The 27,468-nt window shown below is 38.8% G+C and overlaps 1 protein-coding gene across 6 annotated transcripts in view; it reads right to left on the bottom strand.

Annotated features, from left to right (window-relative positions):
- The window catches only part of CHD7 (chromodomain helicase DNA binding protein 7), a 131,169-nt gene that overhangs the window by 30,756 nt on the left and 72,945 nt on the right, over positions 1 to 27,468 (bottom strand). For all 6 annotated transcript variants that reach the window (XM_052787106.1, XM_052787111.1, XM_052787112.1 and 3 more), the window contains 9 exons: positions 19,696 to 19,834; positions 16,176 to 16,313; positions 15,030 to 15,095; positions 10,073 to 10,128; positions 8,520 to 8,634; positions 6,707 to 6,790; positions 5,627 to 5,764; positions 5,409 to 5,530; positions 4,693 to 4,936 (listed from right to left, as the gene is read on the bottom strand). In XM_052787106.1, the coding sequence (XP_052643066.1) occupies positions 4,693 to 4,936; positions 5,409 to 5,530; positions 5,627 to 5,764; positions 6,707 to 6,790; positions 8,520 to 8,634; positions 10,073 to 10,128; positions 15,030 to 15,095; positions 16,176 to 16,313; positions 19,696 to 19,834 (1,102 nt within the window). The remainder of the gene's footprint in view (positions 1 to 4,692; positions 4,937 to 5,408; positions 5,531 to 5,626; positions 5,765 to 6,706; positions 6,791 to 8,519; positions 8,635 to 10,072; positions 10,129 to 15,029; positions 15,096 to 16,175; positions 16,314 to 19,695; positions 19,835 to 27,468) is intronic.

The raw sequence follows: 27,468 nt of genomic DNA, 5'->3' as shown, positions 1-27,468 counted from the left end.
ATTGGAAACCTGATACCCTGAACTCAGCATTAAATCTGCCTAAGCACATCAAGAGTATTTCAGAGGAAGTAATGACCTGCTCAACAGTGCTTTCTCATGGCATAGTCCAGAAACATTGATCATCTTAGGAAGAAAAAGAGTTGTTACTTAACAAACAGCAGATGAAGATACACCAAGTGGGCAACTTACAAAGCCAGCAAATTGAAATACTGTAACCTTTTCACGAGCCAGACAAAACTGAAAATATGAGAATGCAGCTCAGGAGATTCTTTCCAAGTAGTGGAGAACACTTCTATGAGCAACCTCACAACTGTACAGCAAGCAGTGCTCTTCAAAAATGACCACTACATAAAGCAGCACATCCAAGTGAAGCAAAAATAGTAAGAGGGACCCTTGATTATATATTTAGAGTTGTCTAAATCTCACATTAAAATATGCATAGTGGTCTTGCCACAAGAGCTCATGTTATTTGAAAGACAGTCAAATGCTGTACTGAAGAACACAGGAGTAAATCAAGCAGAAAGTTCCAAGAGCTTTAGAAGGTAAATGATGTTGTTCTTCAACAGTTTTAGGTCTCCAACACTTGGGAAAGAATCCTAAGTAATCCTATTAATGTCACATTTGAGAAATTTAAATGTAGAAACTATCACGAAAGTGACCTATAGCATTGTCACAGGTGCATTCTTGGGCAACTAGGAATCAATTTATCCTGTTTCAGCGTGAAATCCAAATGAAGTTCTCTCTCTGATGTTGGAACCACAGGAATTTCATATCCATTTATTCAGAGAAGTTCTTCCATTTGAGGAAATCAATTGTCCCAATAGGTAGCAGTTTCCTGTTCTGTTTGGGAAGTTCTTCTGGAAGTAACTCAAGCAACAGAGGTAGCCACAAAGTACAACAATTAGATATGAATATAAAAGTTGGGCTATGTTTTGGGGTATTATCTCCTAGTAGATACAAACTGAGAAGATCAATTGGATGTGTATAAGAATTTGACTTCTAAAAAGATGCACATTCCACCAGTGGGAACCGTGAAAGATTATTACAGTCTTTTCCCACCAACCTCAGACTCCACTTTGAGGAACAAGAGAACAGATGCAAGAAATGTGCACGTTAACCAATTACAGCTGGAAGGCACTGGATAACTAAGTCACAGCCACTTTGTAAAATGCAATTCAACATCATCTTTGGTGAAAGACAGAGTCCCTATTGGTGAAATACTGCCTTAAACTGCTGCATGCTAACCGTTCTTTGCAGATATCTGAGGTAAACCTATGCTGATGACATGTTCATAGCTCAGTATCTTCTCAGCAAGGAAGAAAACCATGTAAGCAAAAAAATACTCTCTTAAGCCAACACCCACTGAGCCCAAAAGGAATGAACCAGGTAAGCCAGAAAAAGTCCCGAACATCAATAGCATTATTTTGAGTTAAAAATCAACCAAGGACAAGGTATTCTGTTTCTACACATGAACCAGGTGGTTTCTCTTTTTAGTCCTCATTACACTGCGAAGTAAATTTCCCTCACAAACAAGTCAACTCTTTTGCAGGGCTCCGTCATTAATTTTATTTGGCATATATAGTTTTCCTGCTCTTACAACGGAACTCTTTCTCAGAGGTAGAATACTATAGAAAAACAACTGGTTTATTTGATATTCCAACCAGGGAAGGCCCCCAGAAGGACCTTTCAGTTATATTGCTCAAGACGACCAGAATAGGCTTCCCTGCATGACCCTCACAAGCAACGAGGCAGAAAGGGATTTTAGGGGAATGTCCCTGGTAGCATGGTGTCCTTAGTGTTGAAGTCACACCACTGCAGAAATGTATTTTGTTATTGACTACGCTCTAGGTTTTCACAACTTGACTCTGGTTACCAGTGTTGACTCTGAAAAATCACACTACTGCAGATGGGGTAGGTGCTTCTCATGCATGCTGTCTTTTATTATTGCCCTTCAAAGCCACTCATACTTTCTCAATGTTCAATTGTCTTTTTGAGAAAGAAAAAGCCTCTTTTCATGTTAAGACCTAAAAAGCCAAAGATGCCGATGTCTGCGTTGATGTGTTTGGCAAAGGAGACTGGAAATGACACTGCCAAAGCCTGCCTTCTTTCTCTCCCTTATCATCCCCCATTGTACACCCACTGATGGTACTTTAGAGGATGCCAGACTGAACACTACATCGGGATTCTTTCAGTCAGAACATGAAGAGATTTTTTTCACATAATTCAGTTTCTACCATGCGTTTCACAACTGACACAGTCTTACAAAGAATGGAACGCAGAAGGTGATTTCATAACACATCTAAGCTAGCTGCCAGCAAAAGGACGAGTTCACTCCATTTCTCCTTTATCCCCAACCATGGTAATTTCCGATTCTTCTCTCAAGCCAGTTCAGGGAGCAAAGCTAGCAGAAAATGATTCCTTTTTCTGTGCCATGAGTGCTTTGTCATTATTTGCTATGGAGTCAAATGACTCCCATCATCATTACAAGAGACAAGTTAAGAATATGGCAACAGTGGGAGCAAAACTTTCTGCAGCATCTTGCTTTAGATTCTTTCAGTTGTCTTTAGATCAATGAAATGATATTGCCAAAATAACACTAAGAACCTGCACAGTAAGTGGGGATTTTTCTGATGACGCTCCTTCAGGTTTCATGCTACATAACTGCTGCATCCTAAGGGGAAGAACACACTGAGAACAAGCACTGCTTAAATAACAAACAAACAAAACCCCAAACATATGTGATTTTTAACACAGGAAAGACTTCAGCAGAGACAGTATTTGCATGAACCCACGTTTTTAAATTTGATACAAAACATCTATCTTGGATAAGAAATAGTTTTAAAACCAGAAAAAGTACAAATCAATTCCCGTTCATATGTGTATTATACATCTAGGTAAGAAGCTAAATGTGATTATTATTGTACGGCATATAAGCCATTAGACCTCAGTGTAGCAACTGTTATTCAAATCAGCCTTCTTCAACAACAACATATATGATTCTGATTTGAAAGTTTCTTTGATAAATTGCTAAGAAAATGGCCAAACAGATGTAACTTCTATAAATTGCAACTTCTATAAATTGCAACTTCTAACTACTACAAATTACTATGTGTTTTTCTACTACATTTAAGTGTGTGATTCTATTTCTGTTTGCCCTAATGGCATGTCAAGTTGTGCTCCAGTCATGACCTTCAAAACAGTTTTTACTCAGTTCTTTCCCTCTGAAAGCGTATTTTCTATCTCGCAACCACCCTCATAGCTTTGCTCCAAGGACTCTGTTTTTTCAACACTCTTTTTGAGGACAGGAAGTGAGAACTAGGCAGAACTGGACTACCCACTACATTACTGACAAAGAGGAGAATGCTGTAACTTCTCTACTCTTTAATAAAGATTTCTCTCCTCCTACACACTTGCACTACACTAGCCCTTTTAACCACAGTCTCACAGTATGAACTCATGTTTAACCGGTCATGTGTCATGACACAAAAGGATCTGCATTTGTCTTACAGCCTTCCCAGAACCGAACTCTTCCTACTGTAAGAATCATCTCTATTCCTTGTCCACAGATAGCCCTATATTTAGCTATTCTGAGTATTGTTAGCTTGGATCCAATTTATTAAGTAACACAGCTTACTCTGTATCCATGAACTGTGTTAATTATTTACCACTCTCCCCATCTTTGTGTCATTTGAAAACTTCCTCAGTAATGATTTTATGTTTTCTTTCAGGTCATTGATAAAAGTGTTATATAGCTCATGGACACGAACCAATCCCTGAAGAACTACGCTGGAAATGCAAATCATTTCTCATTTACAATTACATCGAGAAATATCAGTTAGCCAGTTTTAAATCCACTTAATGTGTGCCATATTGATTTTATATCATTCTAGTTTATTAATCAAAATATCCAGTGGCATAAAATCAAATGCTTTACAGAAAATCTAAATATATGAATTCACCACTATCACTTCTTTAAGCTCAGCTGGAAATAATACTCCACAATACATCCAATCAGGTTGAACTTCCATTCTTTTTTTCTCTTAAGTGAGGAGGGTTATGTTGTTTTGCAACAACACTTGATGCATGCACATTATTTTTCCCCAATCCTTTTTACTTACTCTCAGCAAAGCCGTGCATTTAAGTGTAGAGATCTGTTGCTCTTTATAGCTTCAGTTTTCCAAATAATTTTCTGTTTCTACCCCCAATCTTTTCTGTACCTGCTCTCCTTCTCTCATAAACACTATTCAACGAGTGCAGTAACATAGATTCAAAATATATATGACTTATAAAATCTGATGAAGAAGCATCGACAAGTTTAATTTCTGCAAGCTGGTCTTTTCCTGGAATGGTAGGCAAAGATTGATTTTTAAGCTTAGTTACAATTAAAGTAGTTTCTCCATTAAGAATCTTTTCTGCCAGCTCTCCTCAGGAACACAAAATAATGAAAACCTTGCATGAAACAGTGAAACCCTGAACAAGAGTTGCACCATCTCAGTAACTCTTGGTCCTCCTCTATTTCCAGTTAATCTCTTGGCTACTATTAAAAAGCACCCTCTTTCTTAATACGTATGCCTTCATTATTAGTTAAAACCTACTACGTCAGTACTAAAAACCTAATCGATGCTTAGATTAATTAACAACAGTAGAGCATATACAAAAAACAGAAAAAAAATAATCATGAAGAGCTCTTACCTGTGGGTCTTTGAAATACATTTCATACAACTGAATGGTCCGCCGGCTTGCTTGACTCCCATGATACACAACCACATTCAACTCTGTCCAGGTGCGGAACTCCCTTTCCCAGTTGGGAATTGTAGACAACGGTGCAATAACCAAGAAAGGACCATGGATTCCTTTCAAATATATCTCATAGAGAAACGTAATGGACTGGATAGTCTTTCCCAACCCCATTTCATCTGCTAAAATGCAGTTTCGTCTGAAAACAATAAAAACAGTCCAAATGATTTATTCCCAACTTAAAACATTGAAAATCAGTAAGGAGCTAAACTGAATAAACCAGAATTTTCTAGAATGGCAAGTATACACTCAAAAGACATCAAAATCTTTTTGCATTTTAAATAAATAATTTGTCATGCAGTAAGCATGGATATAGCCATTTCATGTACCTCTCAAGTTCACATGGGGGAGGAAGGGGCAGCAGGGGTGTGCATGTACACATGTATATACAAAAGCATTTGCCACAAGAATCTTTCTGAAATATTCAAGTTTTATGTAACAATATGTTATCCACTCAAAATTAGTTCGTATGTGACTCCTGCAGTAAACAATGAGACATGTAAATAATCCTAAAACCTCCCTTTAGAAGATTACTTTAAAAGGTTATTGTTTCAAATAAACCATAAAAGATTTCCAAAGCCGGATTCAGCAGTAAGCAATATTTTACGTACGTGTTGTACCAATTGAAAAGAAGCCAGTTTACTCCCTCCAACTGGTATTCCCTGAGTTTGTTATTGTTTTTATACTCCCTGGAACTCTCTGATTTCTTCCAGTCATCAGCAGGAGGTCGCTCCTGTTTCAAATACAGCAAATCCCATTAGTGGTTTCTGAAAGACCACATTACTTTACTATTTTCAAATAAAATCCTCTATACAGAGCCAATTCTTACCACACGCTCCATTTCTGGCTCCCTAGACATCAGTTTCTCAAATTCTTCGATCTTAGCATGGTCGATGTCTTGCTTGAGCTCCCAAGTGCTGTCTTCATAAGGAAGCGAACACCATTTCACCAGATAATGCGTTACAGGCTTTGTTAAGACAAAAATAAGATTACATCACAATTTAAAAAGAATAAAAGTGTAATCTTTTTTACAGGACATCTGCAGGATTGTATCTGCTAGATAAAATTCAAAAAACTTTACCAGACCCGAAGGTCTGAATCAGCCAAAAGGATAAGCAAACAGCAGGCTGACACCTTGACTACCTAACGAAGTAAGATTAGAATGCGGGAAATGCAGGCTTACCACCAAAACAAGCACAACACTACATTTGAAGTTACTAAGGTTAAACTAAAATTTAAAAGTAAAACAATGTTCATTTTCCAACTGTTACAATTTCCATGCTTTACCACATATTTAAACAGTCAACTGTTTTTTCTTGTCAGTGTCATCAAAAACTTCCCAGCAGGCAACCCAAACACCACCATTCACTGACAGAGCAATATGGAAACGCTGACACTGTCAGTGATGTTTTCTATTCTCCCAGGACCAAAAAGGAGTCTCCTGGAAGACAAAGTGATCTTGTTCTGCAGAACACGTCATTAAAGAGTAAGAAACAGTGAATTCATGAACTCTTCTGCAACAGATAGGCTAAATAATGTCTAAACTATTATGACATTTAGCTAAGATTCTTACAATTTTCATTTAAATTCTGTATTACCTGCATGGACATCGTATTTCTGCAATATTAAGTACCACCTCAAATGTACATATCAGAAGGGGTTTTTGTTGTTTTTGTTTTGTTTTGTATTTTTTTAAATATAGGTAACTTAAGAAGTTTGGAATTCTTACAGAAACCCCTTTATTTTAGGGAAATTGCTGTATTAGCCAATTTTTTCTCAAATATGTTCCTATTTTCTACACACATATACGCTGGTAGCTTCTGAAGTGTTTAATACATTCACATTTCTAAACAGTAAGTTCTAAACACAGTATCTATATGACTACAAATACACTAAAAGTTTTGTTTACCTCTCCATTATCATCTGTGCTACGCGAAAAATCCATGATTCGATCAACTTCCACATAATCTGGATTAAAAAGCTCATCATCAATCTGTTCAAGGAGAGAGGCAAAAATATAAAAGATATCTCTATTAGCCCTTCCTGAGAGGAAAAATTATTATATATTTCACCATGCAATAATATTTTGGGTCACGGTGACATAGAATTTATATTTGGCAAACTTCAACATGTTAATTGAAATGCTACAATTCAGCAAGATCATTCCCCATGAGGGAATCAGACTTCTCAGACTTTGTTAACTGGGCCTCTTAATTACTGTGTGAAACCTTTTACTGTGAGAGAATGTTTAAGAATATTTTAAATGAAGTGTGAAATTACAATTCACTAATGAGCAATCGAAAAGGCTTATGGCATGCAATGCATTTAGCATTCTTGAAAACTACAGCTTGCAATAAAGAAATTAGAGCCTTGTACACTAAGTGCCTTTGGATTATTTTAACTACAGGAATTGTCTAACTGCTTTATAAGCAAGATTCAAAGATTATTATTTCAAAAACAGAGAAAAACCATTGCATGAATACACAGTTTCACCAAAAAAAAAAAAAAAATCACAATTTGTTATGTTCTTTCTTATGCCTTCAACAACTTACAGGATTCTCTTGCGTACTAAAGTGTTGTGTTTCATTTTATACTTTTAAGATCCCCTCCAATAGAAAAGGCAGACAAAAGGACTAAAGACTGTACATTTTGATAGCTTTTTCTAAAACAAGAACAAATTCCAAGTATCTACCATAACTTGTGACCCATGTGGAAACAGATTTAAAAAAAAAAAGTAATTTAAAAAAGCAGCAATTCCAGGCATCTTCACTTAGAAGAGATGTTAAATTTGACAATGCTGCTGCTTAATGACATGATACACTGTACTGTTATTCCGAATTACGTATTTATTAACTTCTTTAAAAACTCAAATATCAGGAGTCTTGAAAGTTAATTTAATCTAGTTCCTTAGGCATTAGTATTATATGATGCAGCTAATTCTTTATATGTGCCACCCTATTTTATAATAATCTCAAAGTATTTTGGATGCTCTGACATAGTGTTCATACATGTTCTATACTCTCCTAGAAGCACAACACATTGAGTCCTCCTCCCCCAAATTCCTGTAAATTTTATCAAAATATGTCAATCATATGCACTTAACGAGAAACCCATACTGACTTTATGGAAGTTTTTAATTTCTAACAGGTTTTGTTTAGCTTGAACTCCATAGTAAAAATAAATAAAAATAAATACATACAGTAGCACATGAACTTTTTTTTTTTTTTTTCCTCAAAAGACAGCATTTTACTGAAAGGTAAGCTTTCAGAGACACAAATCAGCAGATCTCGTCTTTTATTGACAGGACCCCTACCACACTACTGCTTATAGCTCTAAGTGAAATTAAATTGATGATAAAAAGCTTAGAATCCCTAGTGAACAGCAGTCCACAACACAGAAAAATGTGATGCATTTTTCTGGCATAATCAGCTCCTGAGAAGAGAGACCTGGTACTGATTCACTAAGAGTCATGATTACAATGCAAACAACTAACCACTCACTTTAAGAACCCCCCCCCCCTGTAATAAAAAGTATAAAGTCAGGATAGATCACTTGAGCGTCATAAACTTGAAAGACTTGGATCAAGCATGGTTATACTTTATACCAGAATAAATGCTACTGATATATCACACAGTTGTTCAAAATCTTCTGCTTGTATACAGAACAAGAATTCATAAGAATATTCCTTAAATACCTAAAAGAAACAAACAAAAAAATCGTACTTCTGAAAGAAATTTGTTCTGGCCCTGTTTTGCCTTAAACCGCTTAATCTTCTGCTGAATTCTCTTGTCCTTGTCCAGCTCTTCCACAGATGCCCACTGACAATGAAGGTAAGAACTAAAAGATGAAAGAGAAAGTCTTACTCAAAACTACGCTTCCATTGCATACTCCTATATATCCAACTAGTATAACTAGACCCTTCCAGCACATTGTAGTGCTACACTTGGAAAACCGGACAAAGTCTTCTACATCGTACAAGTTATTAACAAATTGTCTTTACTGGAAGTAATTACACTTACTAACGGAGAAACTTTTCAGTAAATAAAAACAATTCCCACTCAAAATTTAAATACATACCCCATACATTTAGTGTTTGGCACAAAGCTAAGAAGATTTTTATTGGGCATACTTAAAGCATAATTACAAGACATTTATCATAAATGTCACTATTTAACGTCATATTCTAGCACAGAATATGGTTTTTAGAAGTTAATAAAAATACACAAACATTTCAAATACTAACGTGCTATACACTGATTCTTGTGAGAACAGCATTGTAATTAAAAGTCGCATGAGTCAACTGAAGTTTTAACACTAATTGAAAGAAAAGAAAAACCCTTGTAAATGCAGTTCCATGGTAATAATTCATCTTTAAGAAAACACAAAGTAAGGAACAGCATCTCTGCCAAAATGACTAGTCTCACTTTATAAATTTAGAGTTTGTCAAAAGATATATTGCTAAGAAGTCTAAGACACGAATAGTTAATAGAAAAATTACATGCCAATGTCATAAAACTAAACAAAGCACAATTAAGCTATTAAACATCATGCAATAATCAATATAGTGCAAAAGGTACAAAGGTGGCAGCATATTTAAAGTGAAGTCAACTATCTGCAGTTACCTGCAAGAAACTTACTTGAAGTGAATTTCTGTCTCTCAGATGGAAAAGTTGCTAAAATTAAACAAGATATGCTATTTTTCTAAAAGAAAAATGAGCTTATCCAGCTGTGAAGTATCTTATTTTAAATACTGATTGCATTGCAGTTTCAGAGCTCAGAAGTGAAACAACATGCCGCTCTCACCACTATTACATCCCTCTTACAGAAGGGCACCTATCTGCTGGAATACTGGAAGCCATCTTGTTTGTTATCTTAGACACTTTGTTGAACACAAATGTTGTTTTTGAAACAACATTAAGGGTTATTTTTTAGTAGTTTGCAGGCACGTTACTCTATGGTTGCAGTTAGATCTACACAGCTACATAGGTATGTGCTCATGAATCTGCATGCATAATGAGCCTTAAAGTTTTTAATAGCAGAGCAATTTTATCTATGGATTTCATTTTGGAGAGAACACAAATTAAGACAACGCTATCAAACCCACTACCACCAAGGCAAGGTATTTCCCAGTTTACTTGCCACTGTTTTGGATTAAACATTAGAAATGTTTAAAGTTGGATAGTAACAGTTATATCATTTACAAAACCAGTTTTTCAAAACTATTTGGAAGTTAGGTGAACTTAAAGATAGTAATCAAACCTGTAACTTTACTTACAAGTTTTTGTACTTTACATAGAATTCCTCTATTTCTACCTCCTCTCCATTCTCCATCTGTAAGAAAAGAATTGTTGAAATGTGAATTAAACCACTAAACGGTCCAATTTAGTTAATGATTAAAACTAACTGAAATACAGAATACAGTCCCCACATAGAGAGACAAGTGGAGGTGTAGGAAAGCGTTAGTGGGGGGAGGACATGGGTGAGGAGTTTCCTCCAGCAGCTTACCCAAGTACATACTGCACTGCTTACTACAACTTCCAAGACATGAATCATTTGAACTCCTCCCTAACCACATGCAGCTTCATTCACAACCTCACCCCAAATCTGGCTTTCTGCCAAACCCACAGTGTTAAGTAGAAGCCAAGTGTACCATTTTCTCAGGCAGCAGCCAATTAGCAACTGCACTCCTGAATGCCATATGTATTATTTTTGGCTGGCTCATGGCAACTTTACATTGTGGGTTTTGTAATGTTTTAAAAAAGAGTTTTAAAGGGGGTTTATTCCTCCATATAGTTAATAACTCCAAACAAGTAGCCATATAAAACTAAACCTTATACCTCTGCTAGAATTTTAGGGCATCAGTGTTCATGGCTTTAGTTTTACTCAATGGTGCAATTAAATTCACTCAGGCAAGATGTCTCACATACAGAGCAGCCAAATTAAATTAACACCCAAAACCTACATTTAAAGCAAGGTTAAAGTTGTGATATAAACCAGCAAAACCAAGGGCATTCAGTGCTAAGGGTTGAGACTACCCTTAACTCATCCCTAGTGCCAAAGTATTGCATAACATATGGCATGTAATACTGTGTTGAATTACTCCTGAACCCAGCCATAGGACAAACTAAGGACAGTGCACGAGGCACACGTTTAGAATTCAGTTTATGTCACAACGTTAACGGTTTGTGTTTACTAATGAACTCTGGAACAATTTTAAATAGAAGAGGATTTTTCAATTTACATACTTCATCACGGACAACATCTGTAATAAATATTGTATGTAGCGCTAAACAGACAAAACTGTTGACCCCTGTATAAGTCAACATCCTCCCATCTTTTTTATATATACGTGTATATATATATTAAAAAAAAAGGGGGGGGGGGAGAGAGACTACTCTAAAGGTAGAGGATGAATTGTCATCTTCCAAATTCTCTCTCAAAAGAAAAGTTGCTGGCTAGACATTACTTCCATAGCAGTGCAATTAAAGAACAACAGTAGCAGCTGCATTAAACTCTGTTCTAGCACAGTAAAGAAAAACTTAATGCATTCCTAACTCCTGATTTACATAGTATTCCCTCTCTTCCAGACTAGCAAGGGATTTTATCATTTTAGCATTTATATCACCCTAGTACAGTCTGCTTGTGTTCCTTTCTAGAGAGGAGCAACACCAGATTCCACCTAGTTGTCCCTGAAGAAATGGAAGAAGACAAGGTATTCCTAGTGCTACTTCTTGATCTTCTTGAATCCTCTGTTGAAGAAGGTAAACTATCCCCTAACCCTAAACACAGGTAAGAAGCTCCTCTGTCACTTACAAAGATACCATCAAAGGAAGGAATTTGAAGACCATCATTTTGGGTTTTTTTAAACAAAAAAATTTAAAAGAGAATATTTCTCAAGAAGGTATTCATAATTTAGAGGTCAAAACTGTATTAAAAAAAGAAATATTAAAAAATGGAGATCCCATTACCTGAATCTATTTACTACCCTGAGGCAAAGTTGCTCTATAAGAAGTCATCCCTAATTTTAAGACATTAACTTTTTTTATTTTCTGAAATGTATTATGGCCAGGTCTCTTTGATTAGCTTTATATCAGAATCCTTTGAGATACATCAATCTTACAATGACAACATGGTGAAACACCTTTATATAAAGGTTTCATATTAGCCAACTTAACTTCCCTCAACACCATTTCAGTCAAGTATATTTTCTGTCAACTGCCAACTTAATAACAATAATTTACATTGTAAATCTTGATAAAGCCTGTAACTCTCATGAGTAAAATGTAGTTTTTGTACTGTCTAATAGGTAATAACAGGTCTGTGTTACTATATGTTCTATTAGTGTGCATCAAAGATTCAACTAAATAAAAAGTATTTCAGAATAAATTACTTTTAAAATCTTACTCTGGCATTCACGCTTATGGCCAAAAAAAGAATTCTAATGAAATTACAATCACCAGCACTCAAGTAGGGGTTTAACAATACATCAGTTTAGGATATATGAGACCGAAGCTTATGCATTTGACGTCACTGTCCAACCCTCACTACACATATGTTTACATTAACCAGGTAAAAAGGTGAGATAGAACATTTATGCAAAATTCTCCCCAAACTGATTACGCAGACATCCTAAAATAGCACGTGGCAGACTTGGGCAACACTGCAGATAATTGAAGAAATAAATGATCCCCTCCTTCAAGCAAATACTTAAGAGCACACAATCTCACACTGCCTTCGCCACAGAAGGGATACAGTAATATCTGCTAATGCAAAAGTTATTTGAGCAAGCCACTCAGGTGTAGAGACAAGTAAGAGCTTAAAAAACAGAAACCCACAAAAACCCCCTAGAAATACCAACTGCTAGAAAAACAGCAGGCAGAACACATTAATAACAGATGCAAAGCAACACAAAAACCAATCACCTCAATTGACACACAGCACTAGATTGTAAACTAATCAGTTGGTGGAAGAGATGTAGGCATTTGTACACAGTTGAATTAGATCTAGTTCTCACCATGTATTGGTAGGCAAAAAGAGAAATTCATATGTGTAACATGCAGGTACAGCGTTCTACAAACTCCACATCTTTCCATAATATGTGCTATTTGTGCTGAATAGCATATTTAGTTCTAGCCATTCCTTTTCAAAGTTAAGGAGCAGAAATTCAAAGGGGACTGAAGCTGGCCAAGAAAATAATTAGAAAAATGAAAGATTTCCACATACAAACTGAAGATGTCAGGACTGTGATGGTTTAGAAAGAGAATGATACAAGCACTTAACACTTTCTGCAAGAGGAAAAAGTATTCAACAGAATTCAGAATTCCATGTTGAGAACAAGGAAAAACATTGCTTTTATACTTCAAACATGAACTAAAGTAATTTCTACCTTTTATTCTGTACATTTCAAAAATGGTTGCAAGTACAGTGCTGCATCATATCTGGTAACTCCAAAACTAGACTAAGGCTACTTTTGAGAAAACCAGCATAATTTCATGATAAGAATACTGCTCCAAAAGCGTATTCATTATCTAATGTCCTTTACTCGAATGCAACATCTTTGTTACAACCTAATCCACTGAAAGGTTTCCTAGTGAAGCCTTTCCTCATGTTTATTTTACGCACTGGTCCTGATCGCAGCAATTCTACTTTGATTAGTAATCTAACAACCAGGGTTTTGATGACGTTAGTAAGAGTGTGAAACACCTTTAATAAAAGCACAGTTGGGTACTTCAGATGTTAAATATTAACATCCTGAAATCCATTTTTTTGGGATTTTGGAGAAGAGGGTTGGGGAGAAGAGCAAGGAAAGAAGAGACACCCCTCAAACCTGCAAATACAATCCATAAAAAACATTAAAGAAAGAGCTCAAAATAGAGCTTGCCTCCAGCAGAGCTTGCAATCAAAGACATGTAGGCAGCAGACCAACCACTTCCCACAAACTGCAGCAAAATACACACTCCCCATGAGTAATCACACCTTTGTTCGCAGGGGAGAGGAAGAAGAGAAGAATAATTGGTGAAAAACAGCTTCCAATGCAAAGACATTTATGAAAAGACCACATTCTCCTCTCGTGCCTAGTAGACCATCAGGACAACTAATTACTGAGTGTATATTACATGAAGTTTATCTGAAAAATAAGGGCAAGGCTTGAAATACAAAATATAGCTCTAGACTTCAAAAAAAAACCCTAGAGGTTTTGTGCTGTGAAAGCTGCAGAAACAGGTCAAATTCAATCACAGCCAGTCATGACATTGCATGAATTTAGGATACAAAGCTGTTAACGATGTTAAGACAGTAGCAATAAAATTAAAAAAACAAACCCAATCCTCCCCCCCCAAAAACCAAAACACCACAACATGAAAAGAAAAATAAAAAAATCCATGAATAAAGACAACTTTCCCTCCTCCAATTTGAAAATTAACACTTTGAGGAAAAGAAGTATTTCTGGTTAACTAAGATCCAACAGGAGTACCTCATCTATATTAATCAGACAGTCTTCTGCCCAACTGCAGTACAAGTCAGAGAATTAGCTACACAAAAAAGTCTATAAAATATAATAATGCCTTTTTTGGAACAAGTTCTTTTCTACTTCCTACCCAGAGTTTAAGAGTTTGGAAGTGCAAAGGCCAATCAAGTTGTGAAGCAGATTTGAAGAATCTGTAAGCAAAATAAGAACATAACTAGCAACCAGGGCAGAATTAAAAGAGAACCACAAGACTGTTTCTTTCACCATTTTAGCATAGTGACAAGGAACATATTAACCACCTGTATATGTAGCATTCTTGATGGCATGTAAACTTCTTTTAGCTGCTAAGCACAACCACTATCAAAAGATGCAAAAATTATGGGCAAGCATTTTTCTTTACTAGAAAAGGCAGAAACTTAGGATGCAGGAGACTTCTCTCAGTCCTCAAACTCCCATGAAACATCACTCTGAAGTGAAGAGCACCATAGATTTCGCCCAGGTATATATATTTGCAAAAATCAAAATTCTCATCTGAAAAAACGCAAGAAAGGAGTGGAAGACTAAACAAGTAATCTGTTTTGTGAATGTCTATTGAAAAGCATGTTAAATACCATCTAAAGACACTTTCAGGGAACCTCCTCTATTCAATAGAACAGTTTCTTAGTTTGGAATACCTGAGGTATTTTAAGAACTTAATATGGGCTTCCGCAGAAATATGCTTAGCCTGTTTACAAATATGGGGGGAAAGGATTTTGTTTCATTTTACCTTTTTCTTGACTGAACGGCTACTCATGATTTTCTCCACAACAGGACCTTCAGCATCAGCAGATTCCTACATCGTAAATACCATACAAGAGTTATGGGAGTGCATCTTTGTTACTTAAAGACTTCCTTCATTAGAAAAATGTCAAACATTTTTTTTGCAACTGGAGTTTAATACACAGGAGGACTTCCTCCCCCTAGCATGAGAACCGAGAGGATTCAAAAAGTTTTAATACCATAATGAAGGATTGAAGGATACTTGTTTAAGCCCATTTTTAAGAGCTGATGCAACTCTAGCTCTCTCACTAAGGCTGACATGCACATATACACAGATAAAATCACATGGGCCGTTCTCTCCTAAAATACCACATGCTTTCAGCACCACACAGTCTAAATATTAGATGTTCAAAAACTCTAGTTGGCTGTGTAAGCATCCACATGATAGCTATTGAAATTGCCTGCGATTCTTTATTACACTATTACATTAATTCACTATTACAACTGCAGGCAAACCTACCAAATTCTCCTTCTGATAAGACACAATTAGCAATGGAGATCACATACAGTATTTCACAGAGCTTAACAAATTGCCAAATGGAATACCAAAGAACATGTATATGTTCTCCAATAGGTCATCAGTTAGTTAAGTGAAGTAGTTCTTTGAAAAAGCACCACAAAACAATGAGATTGTTACAACAGTCATTCCTACATTATTACCCCTCATCTTATTCAAACTATTTTATCCATCATTTACATTGCACAGAGAATAAAGCATACCCTGCTGGGTACTACAAGGCAGTAATTTCATAAAGGGGTTCTTATGGTGCCTAGCAGCAGGGGACAAGCTTGAGTGGTTTATTAAAGTCACAGAAGCCAGACCACTGAATTCAGCGAAGTAAGTGCAAGACTCCTAGCAGTCCAGTTTAGGTTTCCTTTAGACAGAGACCATTAATTTCAAAGAACTGTGTCAAATTGCATATCATCAGCTTATAAACAAAGTCATGAATTAATATATTCTTTAAGAAGGTAAAAAGCTAATACCTTCTGGCACACAGTGCCAACCACGGATTAATATCATTCAGAAAAGGGCCTATATTTGAAGTTTGAATGCTGTAGTTACAGCCACCTTTCCAGTCCGTTCATATCTGACCTGTTGCTCTGACTGAGAAGTATTTGAAGGAGAGTCTCTGCCAGCAGCATCAGCATCATCGGCCTCCTCATCTGAAATTTTGAACTCCAGGTCTTCTGTATAACGCTTCCTCTTCACCTGCCTGCTGGAACGTCGCTTCTAAATAGAAAGCATTGATATTTTTCATGAGAAACAAAACTGATAAATTGCAGAATAACTGAGAAAACTTCTTTGTATTTCTCAAATACACTAGTGTGTAGCAAACACTATTATTTTTACAGCATCTTGAGAGAAACAGTGGAATCAAGACACTACTATTCTAAATTCCTGCCTGTTAGCCGCTTTTGACTTCTGTTTAAAAAAAAAAAAAAAAGACCAACCAAACAAAAAAAACACTTTGTGCTTGTTCTGAGTTGGAAAGTGCTATTTTTATTTTTAGCATTACTAAAACCACATAAGAAAATTAAAAAGCGTATCTCAGAAAGCAATTAAAATAGAAGAAGTTGCACCTCTCAATTCACATCTATGACAAACTTTGACAGATGGCCAACGCAGGAACCAAACACCACCTTTCCACAGCATGGCCCACAGCGTTGCTAAGCAGTGACAACACACCTTCTTGCTCTCCCCATCCGCCCAGTTGTACCCAGATTATCTTGTAGGGGAAATACAATGAAATACGATTTCCTCACCCCACTGACCCAGCACAGTTCAGAAAGACATCCTGCAGCACAGCATGGGAAAAGACCCCGAACTAATAGAGGAGAATAAAGAACGTGAACCACCCTAAATTGAAAACATGGTTTCTGTGTCCCCATACCCTCATCTCCAGGATGAGAGAAAGCTTCAGAGAAACTGCAGAAACTATCTGTAAAATACACAAGCATGCATTTGACAGAATTTGCAACTTGATACTAGGTGCCAGACACCATTTTCTGCAACAATAAAATTCAAATTCCCAGATAGTCTGCATCAGGTTATGTATTTTGAAAAGCTGAGAGTGTATGCTGTTGAAGGAAACTGTCAACTGAGCATCAAATATCTCAATGGACTGATGTATGTGTGTGTGTGTGTGTATATATGTAAAAGAAAAATATGTTGAATATCAACTGTTAAAAAACCATTTTTATGAATTGATATGCTACTTATTTTTACATCTTTCTCAGCTTAACACACATCTTCACTGGTACATGCAAATACTTAAGTAGCTTGTTTAACAGATCTATGCACCGGGGTCTCTCAATGTACGTAGACAAAGTCAAATATTTACTTTTAGATAGTTAATCATACTTTTTGAAGCACAAATATCTGATGCACTTCACAAAATTGGAAATTCTTTCTTTAACTGAAAATGAAATTTTTGAGCAAAGGTTAAATTTACATCACCCTTTTGAACAATGGTGATGTGGCTTCTACCTTTAACATAGTAACTTATGGGGCTTCCCACAAAACTGTAACAATATTTTTCTACTTGAAAATAGATACCACTTGGCAAATTTGCACCCTCATTTCCATAATTACTGATGAGAGAATGTCAGTTTTCTTTTGGCTCAAAAGGTAAGTCTTACCATTATTTTTGGTGCCAAAAATCTCTTCTTCCATTTCCCTAATAAAAACGATGCCTAAAAAGTAATGGTAATCCTCTATTTGATTTTTATTGACTTGGTTAGCTTCCTGTTTCCTCTAACGTCCACACGAGGCTTTGCAATTGTTATGCACTGTTGTCAGAAACTGTGCATACATTTACCTGCATCAGATTATCTTTTACCCATTAACTAATCTATAGCTAGAAAGACAATAGGCTTGATAATGGAATAGAAAAAGATCTGTATGGTGACACACAAAAGTAAGTATTTTTTCCTCTCTAAATAACAATGAATTTCCTCTCTAAATAAAAATAACAATGCATCACTTTGTGCATTACTACATAATACCGTTACAGAAGACTCAGTATTTAACACAAAGAATGCAATCGTGTTTTAGACGACTGCGTAACATCAATCTCAGTTGGGAAATGTATAACAAGTTTATTAATTCTAGCTGTCCTAGCACATACGGTTGTAACCCTTCCATAAGTTTATGCAAAGAAGTGTAGGTGCAGTGTCACATGCACAGTGCGAAAAAGCATTAAGAAAACAAAAATCACCCGAAATACTTTTATGACATTTAATTAAAAAGTGATGCAAATAGCCTAACGCTTGTATTTACAAAAAGAAAAAAATATTTCAAATGTAAAGTTTATCACCCGAGTTTCACAAAGAGAAAGTTTTGTCTCACTGAACTAAAAGCAAGCAAAACATGCATGTATATTGAACTGTAGATAGTACATAATCATCTGCAAATTAACCCCCCAAACGATCAACTCCTAAAGTTTCTTCCTGTATCTTTTGTCAGCGCCATTAATCAGGCTAAGAGAGACTTGTGGCACAGGACAGAAAAATTTATCCTTCAAACATTTTAATGTTTGCATGGTGTATCTCAACTTTTCTAATTCAGAATACTTGACTTGCACGAATCAGAAATAACACTCTTTTTTGTGGCTGCTTTTGTTTTTAACTAGAACGTATTAGATTGCTCGCATTTCCTTATACTCTACATCCTTCCGGAAAACAGTAAGAGGGAAGGCATAATCCATGTTTGTGTTAGGATGCCACTGTTTGTCAACCTTTTCACCAGGCTGCTTTGACCATTTTCAAGTGATCATCAGTCTCATAACATCAACATCTCTCGTAACTAGAAGCAACACATCCACAACCTGATATGCAATGGAAAAATGAAATGGATTTCAGTAATACCAGCACAACTATTTAGAAGTCTCATACTTTCTCCACCACAATTTGCCTCTACCCCTTCATGAGGGAATTCTTATTTTTAATGCCTACTCTGATCGCTGTAAGCAGAAGCAAGCCAGGAGCTGACCGCTTCTTAACACGACTAATGACAAGAACACACAAAAGTTGTCATACATGCTATTTCTACTTCCAGTTTTTCTTTACACGGACGAAAGTTTGGACAGAAAGTGATAGGTGCATAGCAGTCAAGAGAAATTATCAACGTTAGCCGATGATTGGCAGTCAAGCAACAAGACCCTTCATTCATTAAAGCTATGTAGCTACAAGTCCCTGACACACACGTTTCCAATATTCCACTTTGTCATGTCTTATTCTTGATTTCAGAAGGTTTGCAAAGCCAATGCAAGAAGAAAGCATAAGCAAGGCCTCATGATGGTACATTAAGTCTACAGAGCAGAAAAATTCAGCACCGTAATTGCAACAGTAATGAAAGAGAACATGTGAAAACTCAGCGGCACTGTATGCGTATCTGCAGGTAACAAGACTGTAAGGCAAAATTATGATGATGAACACTTGTTTTAGTAAAATATTCACCACGGTGATATCCAGTTCTCACCTTCTCGGTATGTCATTCTGAACAACACAGAAAATACCCAAATACTTGCATTTCTGCAACAAGCACTGTGAGAACTACCGTTTTATGCATCTAAATTGTCAAAGGTTACATCGAACTTGAAAGATAGCATTACCTGAACCCCTGGGTCATCTTCATCTTCAGGATGAGGTGATGGTGGCGGAGTTTTTTCCAAATCTGAGTTTTCAGAACCTTCCTTTCCCTTGTTAACCTTTTTCTTTGCAGCACTGGTTTCTGAATCTGGTTTCTTGTTACTGAAACAGAGGTATTTTTAATCAATATTTCTACAAAAATGTAAGCAAAAAGTGCTTAACAAAACAGCTAATCTGTGAGATGTTTATTTTCAGTGACTTCGTTATTTTCATCTGCCTTCCTTATTTAAGTATTTAAACGTAACTGCAAAATCAGTGATGCATGGGCTATCACTATACATTTCCCATTCCTTAACAACAGACACCTCTTCTTTCCTTCAAGATCTTGGACAGCGACACTGAGCATGTATTCAACAAGAAACTAAAAATGAGACTAGAAAGGAAGAGCTGCTTTCTTCAAAACCTGCACTTTCTGAAAGCAGTGTTTGGGCTACCTGACACATATGAAGAGAAACAGGATTACGCGTGCACTTGCCTTGCTATTAACTGTGCAGACCAGGTAAGCAGAACCAGAGGAAGCGTTACCAAAACAAAGGACCAAATGAGAAAATTCTTTGTTTTCTGCTACCATCCCTGTTACTTCCAAGCAGGAAAGGTGCTTTTGTGTCAGCTCTGACGACACCCGTACAGCCTCAACGCATGCAACCACAGCTTGTATGGGGGGAAAAAACCACCAGCTGGTATCTCAGCATCTACACAATACTAGAAAGCTATATCCACTGATGGTAGAGAAAGGTTTGGGGGATTGTTTCTCCTCCTTCTCCCCCATGAAAATGTTGGCCACCTGAAGAGCTGCGACCACATCTCTCCAACTGCACTCAGAGGCCTGGAAATGGGTGAGGATGCACATGTCGAAATTCAGCTTTAAATACATCGTCACCAAACCCCTCACCGATATGATCTTCAGCATTGTGGGGGTGAAATTTTTAAATGGCAACCAAGAAAAATCAATGGTAAAAGTTTGTAATTTTAAGCACATGTAGCTTTTGAGTCTCACATGGGTTTTTGCTAGTCTTTTTTCCCCTCTGTGGTCAACTCCCCCATGCCCGTTACTGATTTGACAGGCTGGTTGTGGAAAGTTGCTGAGACATTTAAGAGCAGAGTTACGTGCTGGTATCTGAGAAACGGTGAGTACAGGTCGCCAAACGTTATGTCAGCCACATTTATATGGCTTCTGCACCCTCAACGTTTTAATTTCATACCCGGGACACTGCCTGGGGTTTGTTTTTCCTTCATAATCCCTGGCCTTGTAACTTCTCAAACAAACATCGGCTTTAACCTTGTTCATTTTGATCAGCGCATTGCCCCACTAAAGGCTTATTTTGGAGCTGTAATCTACAACTCCCGAGTACAGTGACACGCTGCTTTGGGACCGGGACAGCTTGGTTGTGTTGTTTTCCTCTTTTGCAGCCCGTGTTTAATTGGTTTAAACTTAAAAAATTGGTTGACTTAAAATAAAATTTAGGAGCAAAAAGACCGGGAGTTTTGGAAATGAATTTGTATTATCGTGAAACTACAGGGCGTGACACAGCTTTCCTCTCAAAAAACCACCTCAAACTGTGATAATTTAAAAAAAAAAACAAACCGGGGGGGGGGGAAGGCGGAGTTTGACGCCGCGGAAGGAGCGCGGACATCAGCCAAGCCCTCGGGAAAGGCGGCGGCGGGGCGAGCGCGGCCCGAGCTCCCTCCCTCCCTCGGGCGCGCGGGCCCGGCCGCGCGCGGGCAGCGGCTCCCCTTCCAGCGTTTGTTTCCGCTCTAGCTGCCACCAATGGCACAAAGCCGCAGCTGAAGCGGGGCCCCTTGCCTTTCATCCGCGCGCCGAGAGCGCTCGCGTCGCCCCGGCAACCCGCGGCCACGTGACCAGCACCTGCTCCGCTGGCTGGCGGCCACCGACTGCAGCCATCTGCTTCCCTCAATCAGCGCCCGGGCGCTCCCGGCACCTGCGCGGCCGCGTCCTGTGCGCCCCCCCCCCCCCCCGCGCGCCCCTCTCCGCCCCCCCCCCCCCCATCAAATCACCGCGAAACCGCTTCCAAAAAAAAAAAAACCAACCAAACCCAAACCCCAGCCCCCCCCCCAACCCAACCACTTCACAGATCTCTCGAATTTGTTTAAAGGCAAGGTAAGGCTGTCAGGGGAGCTGGACGGCCGCCAGGTGAAGCGAGCTGACAGGCTGGCGCTCTTCGCCCCCGACCCCCGTAAATCAGAGCAAGGCGCGCAATTAAGTTCAGTAGTCGTTACCGTGCCCCGGGTGCACCGCCGCCTACGAATAACAGGCTTAAAGTCGGGAAGAATACCGCGGCCTAGGTTTGATAAAATACCAATTCGCTGAAAGGCCAGGAAGCGCTAACGAGAGCCCGCCTGCCCCGGGGCGGACCGACCGCCGCTCCGCTCTGCTGCGCTCCCCTCCCGGCCCGGCCCGGCCCAGACAAAGACCCCGCCAGCGACTCCAGCGCGGGCGGCAGGTCCGCCCCGACAAAGGTTTCCTGCTAGCCACCCTTCTTCCCCCTCTCGTAGCGGCAGGGACTCCCAGCTAAGAGTATTTCATGACCTATATATATACCCCCGAGCCGTGCCTTGGCGTACTGAGGCGCTCCCGGTAAGGGAGACGCGGGCGAAGCAAGTCGGATACAGTTTCAAATCTCCCCCCTCGCCAGGCCAGTTAGACGCATGAAAGAGACACCAACCTGGGGAGAACAAAGCCCATGCGCGGCTCCACCGGGAATTTTAAGTTCTAAATTCAGCAGAAGAATTGCTCTTTTTAAACCCACAGCTATGGTTTCTTTCAAGGGAAGAATGGGAAGGTGAAGCACAAATAAACCACGGAACAGCACCGTCCCCTTGAGCGAGGGGACACGCTGCTTCCCAGTGCCTCGCGCACCCGGGAGCTTCACCTGGCCGGTGGGAGCATCGGCTTCCTCAAATTGTCAGCAACCGTTGTTCCTCTCCATCTTCCCACAGAGCCAGCGTGATTTGTCCCTAACAATTAAACGTGCCCACTTTTGACTCAGCCTTTCCACTTTCCAGCAGATCATACTCAGGCCATTCAGCAATGGTGTCAGCCTGGACCAGAATTACTTTTACCACACGTAAGTACATGCAGGGAAAAACCTGTTCCTAGAGACTGTGCCATTACCGTTGGGGTCTGTGTGTCAATGCTTATTAACTCTCGATGCACATCTGATAGTACTTTCCAAATTCAGCAACAAGGAAGGCTAACTGTAATATACGCATTTAGACAACTACCTCTCATATTTGGTTTTTACACATGCATGAATGCAAAACTTAGCCAAGTCCCACTAGAGGCAAGATAGTGTCCAAAACAAGAGCTAGAAATCTAGGAGAAACGAAGTAGTATTTGCCACGCACAAAACACTACAATATTTTAAAACTGTCAGTTAAAACTAGTCCTTCTATTCAAGTGATATAAACACAGACATTTCAGATTAGATGTCTTACAATCTAGCTGTCGAATACCACTTTCTGGTTTCATCCTCTTATCCCCCAGGACTGCACAGCATACTGACCAAAGGGGATCAGTAAGAAGACAACCTGCAGAAGGTCAGACGAGTGAACAATGTGAAGGAAAACAGGCTGAAGAGGAAAACAGTAAGTAGGACAGCTGAAAAGAAAGCTTGAATTACAATTTGAGAACAAGTACCCAAACTCTGACAAAGTGTTTTGTGTCAGTTAGTCAAGCAGCCACCTACAGAGCTAGGTCAAACTCCCGGAACTTACAGGGCCAAACCATCTGACTCAGAAATACCCCAAAAAGCATGGCATGCTTTGCAGGATTAAGAGCCGAAATAATTAGCCCGTATGTTTACATTGTGCAACTACTTCACCTGATCTGGGTAACTGACAGATCTGTTTATTAGTGTAATTTATGATGGCTATCAGGATTTGGATGATGCTTTTTTCTGTAATTTAAACATCTAAAGTTAAGTCAGACGGACTATTGATCCCTATTTTACCGTTTGGGAACACTGACCTGTGACAAACTTATGACTGGAACCTGGCCTAGAAAAACGTTACACATCCGCTCTGGAGCATTAAAACCATTAAAAAATAAAAATCCCACCCTCTCAAAATGTTAGAGCTGTGAGACTTTCTGTACTGCTTTACCTAAAGCTCCTAGTGTAATCAAAACTTTTTTTTTTTTTTTTTTTTTTTACAAATCGGTTTTTACATGTCACAAAAGTAGGAAAGACAATAGGACAACAAGGTTTTATCCAGCCTGAAAACCCAGCCAAATTACTAAAAAGTATGCTTTGGTAACAGTGAAGCCCACAAGGCCTGCCTGCAGCGAAGGCAAAGGTAACTACCTGGCAGCTGGGCTGTTTCAGAAGGGAGACGAGGACAGGTGTGAACAGGAACAGCCCCCGTGGACGCACACATGGAAACCTCGCGTGGTTTCCTGTTCTCTCCCACAGGCAGCCCCTTCCTGCCTCGCTCAGGACGATGCGAGCTTGGGAGTGGAAAGTACCACCACCGCCTCGGGACCTCTCTTCCTGCCCTCCAGCTCCCCAGGGTGCTGCCCGCGCAGCAGCCTCTTCCCGCTTCCGCGGCCAGGAGCCATCCCCTTTCCGATACAGCAAGCAGCGTATCTGTGCGCCAAAAAAGTCTGCCTCCACCTCCCTCCAGAAGAGTTCACTACGCTCATGCTCGGCTCTCCCCTTGAGAGCAGCAAGCCGCTCACCCAAGCCCGCATCCCAGGCTGCTGCTGTATGTGTGGGAAGGACGAAAAGTTTTCCCCTGCCGCAGGGAGGGGAGGAAGCAGATAAGAGCAGCCCTGCAAAGCACAGCACACTGCTTTGAGGAGATGGGAGAAGGGACGAGCTCCTGCAAAGAGCTGCCATTTGGCCCTTGCAAATAGTTACTACTTCTCCCACTGTAATCGGTGGCTACTCTCTAGGGTTTCATAGGAAGCAGCAGGAGAGATATCAGCTGTGCTGCAGCGTGATCTTCTCAAACAGGTGGTCCTCATCTCCTCCAGGGACAGGCACAGGAGGAACAGACATCTGAGCCATGACTTTGCAGTTCAGTAGGACTACTTGCCCTTCCCTGTCCATCTACTTTTGGAAAACTCTGCCTGCTTTGCACATGCCTGAAGCTGGCTCCGTAACATTAAGAGCCTGCACAATACTCAGCACCCGCACAATACTCAGCACCCGCACAATTTAATGAAAACCCTTTGTTTGTGTTCCTAGGTATACCTACATTTTGCTTTCAAACCCAACTAGTTTGGTCCACAATAGATTTGTTTTGCAAATGTTTTTTTTTCCAGACACCACTGTATTCGTCTTTCTGTATTGGCAGGATTGGGCTAATATCCATCACAACTGGAGTAGTACAATATTAATGTGTGATCTTTCTTTCAAAATCACCAGGTACACAGTATAACATATTAGCAGCCCATTTGGGTGTTTTCTTTCTTTTTAAGATCCCATGGGACATGCAATTCAAACAAGCATGAAATTAATCAGCTTCTTCCATTCTCCGATCTGTTGTCCCTCATATGAAGGTGCATTTCAGTGAGGCAGGCCGCTCATTTTGTCACACTTACACCAAAGACAGAAGGAGATGTGAAGGATAAAGTTTTTGGGTTTTTTTGTTGTTGTTTGTTTAATAAAAGGATTACACTGTTAGTCAAAATTGGAACTGAAATAACAGGGTTAAATTATGAGCTATATTAAATTTCAAAATGGTTATGATACTTAAAATACCAGATTTTTTTATCTACATGTATACTCTAATACACTAATACAGCCTGTGTCAAAATTAACTATCATGGACTTGTTATGCTCTATCGAAAAAACTGTTGCTCTTCAATAAATACATTTTCTATGTCTGACTTAATTTACCTGAATTTTACATAAGTGCAAAACTTTCCTATTAAAACTGATCAGCTGATTCAGGAATGAAAACTAATGGTTTTGCACAGCATTTAGAAATCTAAAAACCACACTACTCCCTTCAATGCTGAGAAGCAAAATACTGAACAATATAAGCAGTAGTAGTAAACACATGCCAGATATTAACTTTATCAAAATATTTTACTTCTACATAATCATCCATAATCTATATTAACTTGCACTAATCTCACTCATCTCAGCTGCTGTAATATTTCCTTTCTGGAGTTAGTGCTGCTGAAATACTGTGGCTTGGATGATTAAACGTTTGGACTGTTGATTTCTTTAAAAACTTGATTCAATGATTTGTCACTGGACAGGTCCCCCAGTCTGTGATATTGCCAAAGTACGCAAATTTCTTTCACCAATTTAAGAATCTTTGGCAGCACAGCACCCCAACACAGTCTCAGAGTTCAAAGAAGTTTGATACTGAAGCTGACAAGAACACAAAATGAGAACAACCTTCTTTTCAAGAGAGCATTTTGTAACAGAGACACAAGCCCATTATGGGAAAAGTAGGACTTTCTCCACACCCCTGAGTAACCATAAGGAAGAGCAAATGCCCTTAATGCTGCTCCAAAGACATTTCTCTCACAGGTAAAACAACAGGGCTTAGTACTTACTAGAATAATGTAAGTCATCTAGCCACTCAGGGACAAGAGTCATTGCATGGGAAAGAAGATAAAGACTCTCCTACAAATACAACTAAGAAAGCAGTGATTTGTTCCTTCAAAGAAACACTGCCCCTTTAATCTGCATGGCATGTCCGAAGATTTAGAGAAGACGCACAAAGAGATATTAGGATTGAGTGGATGGGACAGGCCAGCTCTGAGGTCTGATGTCCAGCACAGCCACAGGAACCCATGCATGTTTTTGAGGCAGACTCCTAACTATTGCTTATTAAACAAAGCTTCATTGTAGTCAAGACCTTGCAAAAACGCACTAATTGAGAAGCCCTGCAGTAAAAGCCTTTTTACTTCGTAGTGGCAAAAATTACGGGGAGATGCTCAATACTGTGCAATATGGCCTGGTCAGCCTCTAAACCTGTGAGTATAGGTAAATGGAACAGAAAGGTTATCTTAGCTAATACAGTATTTTGGTTTCAAAAACACATACTGGGAGATGTATAACTCAAGAGTTTTTCTAAGCTGTGAATTGCTATGTATGTGAACCCCATGCTTGGGACAGTCTGGAACACAGCCGAAGTAACTTCTGCAATAGGGATAGGCTAATCAACTGTAATTTACTGAACAGTTAATACAACCTGTTCACGACAACATTTGATTTTACAAGGCAGTGTTTATAAATTCTTCAGGAAACATCATCTCAGCTAATACAGAAACTTCTCTTTCTTGTTAAAGGAACAAATAACATCTTACTGTCCATGCCTCATTTAGCCATATAACTGTATCAAACCTAACCAATAGTCAGTCTTGGGGAATATGTGCAAAGCTGATTCATTAACTGCAATTTTTAAACCCTAATACAAATGGATTTTGCAAACTGATTTGGATTAACCAAGTCTGGCTGTGCTTCCATCTGGAAGTTATATTTTATAACGCTAGCCACATCTCGAAAAACAGATTCAGATGTTTGGAACAAATTCAGAACAGTTGTAAGAAATTCTAGGTACAAATAAAAAAAAAATTGAGCTTTAACGTCTTTTTCCTCTTCAGTTTTCTTTCAAGTAGGCATTTATAATCATGGTGTTTAGGGAGTTGAGGGTCAAGGAAAGAGTCTGTGTTATTATCTATGACGTATTTACTCATGTGTAACGGCAGTTTGTTCTTATACTACTCTGTAGCATTTTAAGCCTATCCTGATAAA

The sequence above is a fragment of the Harpia harpyja genome, chromosome 5 (assembly GCF_026419915.1).
Source record: "Harpia harpyja isolate bHarHar1 chromosome 5, bHarHar1 primary haplotype, whole genome shotgun sequence".
Lineage (NCBI taxonomy): Eukaryota > Metazoa > Chordata > Aves > Accipitriformes > Accipitridae > Harpia > Harpia harpyja.
The sequence above is the reverse complement of the archived record's forward strand: the minus strand, read 5'-3'. Positions and strand labels throughout refer to the sequence as shown.